This window comes from Thalia democratica, unplaced genomic scaffold, assembly GCF_965202585.1.
Source record: "Thalia democratica unplaced genomic scaffold, ktThaDemo2.hap1.1 HAP1_SCAFFOLD_1799, whole genome shotgun sequence".
Taxonomy (NCBI): Eukaryota; Metazoa; Chordata; class Thaliacea; order Salpida; family Salpidae; genus Thalia; species Thalia democratica.
Genome location: NW_028140608.1, coordinates 1 through 10,859, shown reverse-complemented (window position 1 = coordinate 10,859; position 10,859 = coordinate 1). Strand labels below are relative to the sequence as shown.

Sequence of the window (10,859 nt, the reverse complement as noted above, 5' to 3'; positions counted from 1 at the left end):
CTTAACCATAGTTTCACTCTTTTATAAGGGATGAATACTGTGCGTCAGTGTATTTGTAGAAAAAAGAAAACAACTTAATCATAGTTTCACTCCTTTATAAGGGATGAGTACTGTGCGTCAGTGTGTTTGAAGAATAAAAAAACAACTTAAATAAAGTTTTACTGTTTTATTTGTCATAAATACTGTGCGTCAGTGTGTTTGTAGAATAAAAAAACAACTTAACCATAGTTTTATAAGGGATAAATACTGTGCGTCAGGGTATTTGTAGCAGTAAAAATACAAGTTACTCATAGTTTTACTTTTTTATAATGCGTAAATACTGTGCGTCAGTGTGTTTGTAGAAATTAAAAATCAACTTAATTATATACTATTTGTTTTTACTAAACCCAAGTACTGTGCTTGCATCTACTTTTAGACATAAAAACCATTAGATTGAATTTGAAAAGGAGAACAGACTAATTTTTAACAGAGCATGAGTTTATTTATTTAGTTATATTTATTTATAAAGAGTAGTTATTGTTAATACTTTTTAAGTTATAAAAATAAATAATATTATATATCTAAAGTTTAGTTTAAAATAAAAACAAGTGATCGTATTATTTTTATTTATGTCACAATAAACTTTTGAAATGTCAATCGAAGTTGGAATGTCACCAGAAATTACAACATTTTCTTTTGCTTTGTAAACTTTGATTTCTTTCCGTGATCTGTAAATATTTATAGTTATAAATATCTAATGAAGTTTCTAAAAACACATTAGTTATCAAAGATAAATTGGGTGCACTGTTTTGTACCTGGTAATAAATAAAAATTTAGAGCGTGCTTTATTCGGTTGCGTACTTCTTATAGGCGTACCTTATCGATGTCTTGACTTTTTAAAAAGTATCTCCTTGAAATTTGGACCTTGTTGCAAATATAAGTAGAATATCAATGTAAAATTGACTAAAAGTTTCTGTAAATATTGTTGAATAATGTGCGTCGATTATTTTGTAGAAAACCTTTATTTCTTCACACCAGGCCTAAAAGAGAAACTTATTATTATTTGTTATTAATGATGTTTATTTAACTGCTACTTACAATTTAATTTAACATTTATTGAAAAAAATTATATATACTGTAAAAATAAATAATTTTAAACTGGTTTGAAATGGTAGGACCTCCAATTGTAGTTTCAATTATTTTTTACAAAATCAAGATAAGTAGTTATTCTTTCAAAACTGGTTCGAAGGGGGGGAACAAACAAGTTAGAATATTTTTTAATAAAACAAAAAGTCCCTGTGTACAGTTCAAATTTTGTTGAACAACAGCTTCCACTTAAAGTTATAGTAACCAAAGAGTTCTACAATTTTGAACAATATTCAAAATAACAATTTAATTTTATATGTAAAATAATTAAATAAGTGTTGCCAAAAACCTGGAATTTGACAATTAAGTCAAAAAATTGAATTCCAAACAAAAACAATAATTTCAAACTTCATTTAAATGTAGAGTAACTAAAGTCCAATTAGATACAAAAAATATCATAAAGATGAAAACAATTTTGTATCATCAAACATATTTTTATTAAAAAACACATTCAAAGTACTATAGTTTTTTGATTTTAGATAAAAGCATGGCTTAAAATTTTATTCTACTATTCTATTCAGTTTTTTGGGTATGGAATTTAAAAAAGAAGTTTGATTTTAAATAACTTATTTATTTAGTTTTTATGATTTTCATTTTATTACCTTTATTAATATTTTTATAATAGTAAGTAATAAACCTTTGAAGAAGCATATTCAATCACTTTTACAGACTCAACAAGCAACCATACGAACTTAGATTATTTAGAGAGTAAATGGGTTAATTTATTACAAGCAAGTATAAACATAAACAAAACAATATTGCCTTTTTATAGATAATAGAAAACTTATAAAATCAATAATTTTACAGTAATCGGTTTTTAATAAGATAGTTTCACAAAGAATATTTTTTGTTTCACAATAGTTTTTAACCGTTTGTTTATTTGATAAAATGTTTACCTTAAAAAACAATATATTAGAAAAAATAATTTGCTGCTGAAACAAGTTAATTTAATTCTTTATATAATTTTTGTATTATTATCTTATTTAGATTTAAGTTTCGTTTCAAAATAGTTATTTTTATTCAGGGATTAAACTATTTCTTTTAAGATAAAAAGTTTGTAAGATACAGCTTGTTATTAATAAAAGTTTTTATAATTACTTTAAGTATTGTTTGGGAAAAGTTTTTATTTTTATTTTTATTTGTATTTCGCCGATAGCAGTAACTATTTATTAACAATAACTAACATCAAACAGTTCCTTACTAAGATAGTTTTAATTTAGTTTAAAGTTTTTATATTGGTAAAGTGTTTGTTTTTATATTCATTTCATTTGGATTTACTTTTACTTACAAAAATATTATTACAATGTAAAAATCGCCTAGCTTTTAAAATTTTAGTTTTATACACAGTTTTGAACTACTACGTCATAATATATATTTTAACTTTTATTTTATTTATTTTTTTGTTGCATGAATGTGTTTAGTTCTACTAGTTTTAAATTTTCACTGATGAAGGACGGTTGTCCGAAATTAATTTGAAGAAAACGTGCAATAAACTGGTAGATTTTTAAACCATCGTTAATTTATTTTTTGTATTTACTGATGCAGGGGAAAAAAATCACCAGTAAAAACAATTGACTTGTGTCCTGGACCAATTTGCGAATTATTTATAAATCTCTTTTATAATAGTAAGGGTAATAATGAAAACTTCAAAATATTTTATTAACTACTATAAAACAAAATCTTTTCAGTGCTGTGCTGATAACTGATTGGTGGCCATTTTACCTGTGAAACATTAAAATCAAAAAATAAGGCAAATAAAAAGGAATTTGATGCTTTAAAAATACCTGGAATTTTGAAAAATCTAAAATTAAAAATATGCCTTGTACTAGGGGTAGGGAGTACACCACATTTTTTTGGTCATGTTGTAAAATTTATATTTTTCTTTTTGATTTAGATGTGTTTTAGCATCATTAAGAAGAGTTTAATATTAAAAAAAAAAATTGCCAAAAAAAAAAATTCTGAACCCAAAAAATGATTTTGACCCCAAAAATCACTTATTTTCATTATTTTTGACTTAAATAGTAATAAAGTCACTTATACATGTCCTATACTTATAGTTTTTATCTTAAATTAAAGTTTACAGTTATAGGCAAACATTTCAAGACATTTCAACTGTTTTTGTTACATTATGATGTCATAATCACACAAAATATGTAAATATTTTCGATAAAATAGTACTTTTTAAAAATTTAATAAGCATAGCTCTATTTAAAGTTTTTTATTCTAAAAGTAACAGTTACTTTAACATTTTAAACAAACCTCTTACTTACCTTTAAAGATTTAAATGATGTGGTACTGGTATGTATATTAGCCATTGCTGCTTGATTTTCATGTTGCACAGCCTTAAACTGCTTGTGATCTGTTAAGGTGCGTGTGCTTGGAAGAACAAACTCATAGATCTTCCATTCTTCAGTAGTGTGCGGAAGGTTTTTAGCAGCTTCAGACAAGGTGAAAGAAGACAGTCTACTACGTTTGGGAGGTTTTATTGATAAAGGAGAAGATGATGAAGTCGACAAAGAAGTTCTTAAATCTAATTCAGATTGATTTTGGATGGCTTCATCTTTAGATAAAAAATAATTATGACCATAAAATGAGCCACAAGCGGTTTTAAACGCAAGCCTAGATGCTTCTAGTGATAAATTACATTTTACTGAAATTTCACACAATGTGTTTTTTATAGTATCAGTAAAATTTCTAACTGTTCGAACTGAAGGACAATTAGAAAGACAACACTGGACAGCAATATGTGAGTGGTTTTTAGTTAAACGCACTAATCCAGAACGATTAGTGCTAATGATAGTACTTCTACCATCATTTGAACTGGAAAATGAAGGTTCAACATCAACTTCCAAAATGTATGACTCCTCACACATGTCTCGCTTCAGAGCTGCTTGTGCTAATTCTAACTCAGTTTGCTTTTCAGTTACATATTTCAAATCAACATCTTCACTTATACGGCCACAACGGGAACTTAGTTGATCAGTATAAAAACATGCCTCATCTCCAGTAAGAGTATCCATGTTTTTGCCTATGTCAAACAACTTGTCAACAACTAGAGGTACGTTTTTATGTCTACCTGTAAATATATTAGATTGTCTCCATTCTTTGTTGAGCTGCCTCAAACTCTTTTTGACACCTGATTTATCTCGGGTCTGCTCCTTATACACTTTACTAAAGTAATTATTTACTACAGTTAACAACTTTGATTGTACTTATTTTATTTTTAGAACATATTCTTCACCAAATGCTTTGGTCCACTGTAAAATGAGAGCTGTTGCATACGCCTTAACACAATTTTTCATCTTCTGTGATTTTGGGTTAGAACAAATGTTAAAAATGTTAATAGCAACATCATAAGTTGTTGGTAGGCAATCTCCTAGAATTATACTTAAATTACTACTATTATTCATCTGTAAAAAATTAACAAAAACTGTTTTTTTAATCTTTAACAGTATAGTGAACTTTATAAATTTTTAGTACAAAAGCAACAAAGAAGTAAGTAATCAAATTTTTTTGAGTAAACTATAAAACACTTGAAGATCTTGTAGATATCTAATACTTTTCAAACCACTTAAACAATAAACTAAAAATTAAATAAATTTCTATCTAGTGTGTAATAAAACTATAAAAAATTTAATAACTATTAAACTTTTAAAATAAATAAATTAAAGCAGATAACATATAATTTAACTTTAACTTTTTATCTAAAACTCAAAATTAATATATTGATGATTTGTTGAACTAGCCAGTTTTACTGCACTGATAAAATAAAACTGATAAAAAGTTGCATCATTGATTTTAAACTTCATTTCTCATAACTGAACAAGCTCTAAATATTCTCTTGAGTTCAACAATGAATGATGCAAGCATTAGTTCATTACACTAATGTAAAAGCACAACAGCAGAATAAATTAGCTCTTTTTAATAAAATGTACCCTTACAGTCAAAATTTACATATTTTGTGTGATTATGACGTCATAATGTTACAAAAACAGTTAAAATGTCTTAAAATGTTTGCCTATAACTGTAAACTTTAATTTAAGATAAAAATTATAAGTATAGGACATGTATAAGTGATTTTATTACTATTTAAGTCAAAAATAATGAAAATAAGTGATTTTTGGGGTCAAAATCAATTTTTGGGTTTGGAATTTTTTTTTTTGGCAATTTTTTTTTTTTAATATCAAATTCTTCTTAATAATGCTAAAACACATCTAAATCGAAAAGAAAAAAAAGTCTAGCAAACATCACCCAAGTACTCCCTACCCCTACTTATACAGGGTTGCCCAAAATCCTGGAATTTGACAACTTAAGCAAAATTATTGTGGGAAAATCTGAGATTTTTACTATAAATCACTAAAAAACCTAGAAATTTAAACAAATTTTACATATAAAATAACAAAACTTAGACAAAGTATGAAAACTATATCATATACAATATATAATTTTTGTATTATATAGAGCCTTTTTTATTATAAAACACATTTAAAGTAGCATTACACTATCTTTTCAATACGTATATACTATTAAAGAGCTTAAATTATCTTTATACTAAAAATAGACTAGTAAAACTTTACATTTAAAATTTTTATAAAACAAAAATTAACATTAGCTCTTTTAAACCTAAGAGTGTATTATATATGATACTTTTTATAGAACAAGCAAATTTATATTAATATTTTAAGTATAACAAGTTGAAAAAAAAAATTCAATACAAAATTTTATTCAATAATGTTTATATATTATATAAATTTAATTTGTTTAAAATTTGTTCCGACAGAATTTTCTAAATTTATCAAGGAACATTTCCTGAAAATTTGAGGTAGTTATCTCAAAAAACGTAGGAGAAGATAGATTTTTAGTGAAATAGTCTATTTTTGCTGCCTTAATTTTTGCATCCCATAAGGAACCTATTGTTGCCTCTGACTTTGACCGTCTATATCTCAGAAATTATTTTGAGTTTTTAAAATATGTAAAAAGCATCTTGTAGCTTAGTAAAAACTTTTTAAAATAAGTTTAAATTTTGAAAAAAGTGTTTCATTTCCTTAAGCCTTTTAAAGCATTCTGAAAATTTACGTTGATTTTTATTAATACTAGTAGGAATTCTGTATATTAATATATACTTGTTTAAAATCTAGTAATTAATAACTTAATTCTAAAGCTAAGTTAATATTTAACACATTGTTTATGCTAAACTTGATAAAGAAAAGAAAATAAGTTTATAATCCTTTTTTAATTATTTCAAACCTTCCCATGATTTACTTCAAAAAGAAGTACTTCCTATTTTTTTCTTAAAAACAATTTTTTAGATCAATGCTATTTTTCTTCTAGACTTATAGATAAAATAAGCAATATGGTATCTAATGAAGAAGTTCATAGTAGAGTTTTTAGTTTTGATAAATTTGGTAAAAAAATAAATTTCAAAGCTCCTTACTGTTTTTTGTACACAAAAGCTGGATCAATACCTCATCTGACAAATGAAACTCTTAGTTATTTGGATACTAAGTTACTTAATTCTGCTACTGTTTATGAAATTCCAGTTCCTACTGTTGTTGATTTCAAAGAGACTTTTCAAGTTTTTGATGGTGAGTGTGCTGAATTTTTTTGTTTGAAATCTCCCTGTTTGACCTACTGCAGTTTAAAAGACCCTTTACAACAAACTTCTAAAGGGTATAACAAAAACAAATCAGTAGCTGTCTGGGGTATTGGTGGAAAGAAAGATATTAATCCTTTTTCTCACATGGAGCTTTTAGAAAGCATGAAACCTGACATTTTTGATTGTCTTAATGATAATGATGTTGTGTTTTCTGATTCAAAAAAGAGAACAATTAAGTCTGTTGATCGGTCTTTAAAGTTTTTGGAAGATGCTATCAGTATACACAACACATCAAAGGTCTTAAAAAACTCCAAAATGGTTTGTACAATTCAAGGAAATTTTTTTGGTAAATGAATGTAAAAGATTTTGTGAAGGTTTGAAAAATCTGACAAAAGATTACTCTGAAAAAATATTTCCTACAAGCTTGATTTTTCAAATATGAATAATGAACAGGCTAAAGTTATGCTAGAATGTGTTAAAGAAAATTTAGGAACATCTAAGCCATTTTTTGCTGTTGGTGTTGGTAATCCTTTATCAGTTCTAGATTATTTAAAAGAAAGTGTATACTTTTTTGAATCATCTTATATTAGTAATCTTGCTTCAAAAAATATGGCTTTGTGTTACAATTTGATTGATGAAGACTTGATATTCAGCAAAGATTCAAAGAAAAATGAAAAAGGTATAACAAGTTTTAAAGACACAATGGACTTAAGTGATTTAAAGTATGAAAAATGTTTCAAACCACTGATGGTTGGGTGTGAATGTTACACTTGCAGACATCACACTTGTGCCTACATTCACCATCTAGTTCAAGTTAAAGAAATGCTTGCTCCTGTACTTTTAACTATTCATAATCTTCACCACCATCTGACATTTTTTAAAATGGTACAGAATTTTCTTGAAAAAAATGTTGAAATTGATGCTATAAAAGCTGCATTAATTGAAATAAATATTTACTAATTAAACCTCTAAAAAATTATTTTTAAAGCTAAGTAAAGTGAACAACTAAAATTTAAAACTATAGAAAATTTAAAAGAATACAAATATTTTAGTTTGTTTATCAAATTTGTAGTGCACATTAAATAACTTTTTATGCACAAGTACACATAAGTAAAAACTGATCTAAAACCTAAAAGATTTTACTTTGTTTTTTGAAAATACTTATTTATAACTTAAGTTAATCTTTATTGAAACCCAGATTCTTATAAATTGTATAAGTAGCTTAAATGTACAAATAACTTTAAAACTAAGACATTTTTTCAATAAAACAGTTTCAACTTAAATTTGGAAAAACACTAAAATTGTATTTATTGTATATTTTATTTCAAACTAAAGCTATTTTTTTACCTATCACAAGTCTAAAAATTTTATTGTTAATAAGGTTTTAATTCTAAACTTAACAAAATTATAAAAAATGCAGTACATTTTATGTTTAGTTTAGCTATCAAGACTCACACTACATTATAATGAGTATTGAAATTTGTTTTAACATTCCATGTAATGAATAAATTTTAGACATAAATTATTTTGGTATAAAAGTACTTAAATCTATTAATGATTAGTATTATTAATGTTCTAATAGTTTTTAATTTTGTATCATTTAGCAAATGTTTTATATACATTTTTATTTTTAGTTATCTGAATGTAATAGTAGAATTATATACATTAGCCTAATTTTAAGCTTCATACGAGCTAGGAAATTATTTATATTTTTAACATTAAGATTAATAGAGTCTAGAAAGTATATAATATTGATAATGGCGGAAGTTTTTGACTTAAGAAGTCAGTTAGAAGAATCAAGAAAGAAGTTACTTAACGTAGATGAAAACATCAAGAAGATCACTGGTAGATCACCTAATAATGACTTTCGGGGCAACAGGTTTCTTATAAATGTCTCATGTTTTTTTGTTAATTAAGACCAGTTTGGATTTTTATAAAATTTTGGCTTGTTAAGACTTTACTTAATCTTAAAGTCAATAAACTTAACATCTAGTTATTGATGTAATTTTCAGGTGGAAAGATGGAAAAGGAAATTTTCGTGGTGGTGGTCCGATTCGTCTTTCAAAGTTTGCATTTAATCTATTTACTTTTATGTAGTATTTTGTTTTTAAGATTATAAAAATATTTAATAGTTTAAGAAAAGTCTGTATACGCCTTTTAAATCTCTAATTTTTATTAAGTTTCAAAGTAAAGATAAACTACAAATTACTTACTGATGATTAATTTTTGTAACTTTTAGATTCTACAGTATTTACTTTTATAATAAAATCATGTTGAGTTTTTGTAATCGTGGTTATTACTGCGCAACTATATTATAAGTTTGTTGTTATAAATCAATAACTTGAGTATTTTTTTAATCTATGATTTTTGAACTAATGATGCTTAAAAATGTTTTTTCTACTGATTGGTGTCAATAACAAGCTGGTTTTTTTTTTATACTTTAAGACAAAGTATGTAGTTCGTGTTTTATATAAAGAATTTGAATAATACTTTAGAGATCAGTTAGTCTTCTTTGCAGTTTTTTAACAAATGTTGTTTTTCTAACGCTTTAAAAGAATAAATGTGTTGAGTGTAAAACAATCTAATTTAAAGTTTTTTAATATCTAAAGCATTTTAATGTTGATATTATGAGATAATATTTTCGTCTAACAATTTAAAAGTATATATTTTCTATCTCTTACACACTCATTTGTATTGTAACTTGAAAGGAGAATACCAAATTTCAATATACATTCATTTTGTGATTATTACATTAATTGGCTTTTTACAAATTGTCGTATGCTTAATTATTTTTTTCAGAGAACTTTGAAAAAAAAAATTGTAGTTGTTTTAAGTTGTTCATTGAATTATTTTTTAAGTGTTGTTTTATTTTTGAAGTATTTTTTAATTATTAATAAAGGTATATACAAAGTTATCAAAATGCTTAGCATCTTTTGTTATAAATTATGAACAACATAAGCATTATTAATTTTAAAGGCTTTCAAATTTTAAAAGACACAAGCTTATTTTTTATTAGATACCTGAGCTCTGATAGACAAATGAACAACTCTGCGAAAAACCATTCTCATCCGTATCGTAGGTTAGATGGTATTTTTGAAAGACTGTCAACTGTGGTAAATTAATGCGAAACTAATTATAAAGTTTAAAAATCAAAATCACGAATAAAAATATCTCTGGCAGAAAACTTTTTCTAGAGAGTTTTATTTAAATAAACAATTTTTTGTCCTGCAACAAAAAAAGGTCTACTAAACTGTACATTACAACATTAGTAACAGAAATTATTTGAAACTGATCCACTTGAGTAGTCTTGCATTAATCTTATACAAAAATTAAAAGTTTAAACTGTTTGATACGTTGTTTGATTAAAGATATAACAAATAAAATTAACATTCGTTCAGTTTTATTTTATTGATGAAAGTTATAAAAAATATGGTTTGTACAGAGTTGTAACAACCAGTGGTGGTGAAGATGTTTCTCGTCACGTTAAGTCTTCTAGCAGGGTCGTCATCAAAAAAGAAGTTGATGAAGACGAAGTTTATGAAGAAGATAGTCACAAAGTAAGTATAAAATGATAAATTTTATTTAAATAAAAGTTAAAATACCTAAATGATTATAACTTTGTCTACAGAAGTATTTTCATTATTAATGAATGAAGCATAAGAGATAACAGTAAGAAACAAATGTTTTCATAAGTTGAAAAAAGTTTATATTTGAAAAATTTTAATAATAAATTAAAACAGTACTCTTTGTTTATAAAACTAACCAGTAGTTATTACGGCCATCATCAACAAAGTTGAGATGCTTCGCGCCATCAATAATAAATAATGAACTTTACTACACTACCATCAACAACAGTATTCGAGACAACCTACGACCGATTTCGTTTCTAATAGGACTCATCAGGCAGGCATAGTCGCGAGAAACGTTTCTAAAGTCAGAAACTTTAATAATTTTTTTTGTTTTACAATTATTTTAAATAAATAATAAGTAATCTATTGTAAATAAACAGACATTAATTTCTAATATAATAAATAAATTTAAATTGAAGTGCCACGAAATGCTGTATACTTTTTCGTGGTTTTCTATTTAAATTTATTAATTCAATAATTAAATGTTTGTTGTTTTAATTTGTTTTAAC

General features: G+C 25.4%; 1 protein-coding gene across 1 annotated transcript; it reads left to right on the top strand.

Moving 5' to 3' along the window:
- Positions 1-8,466: 8,466 nt before the first annotated feature.
- Positions 8,467-10,278, top strand: LOC145848861 (uncharacterized; the record flags this gene model as incomplete). The annotated part of the gene is made up of 4 exons (XM_082954085.1): positions 8,467-8,600; positions 8,734-8,787; positions 9,738-9,800; positions 10,164-10,278. Coding segments are annotated over exons 1-4 (354 nt in total), but the record flags the coding sequence as incomplete, so codon positions are not given.
- Positions 10,279-10,859: the final 581 nt, after the last annotated feature.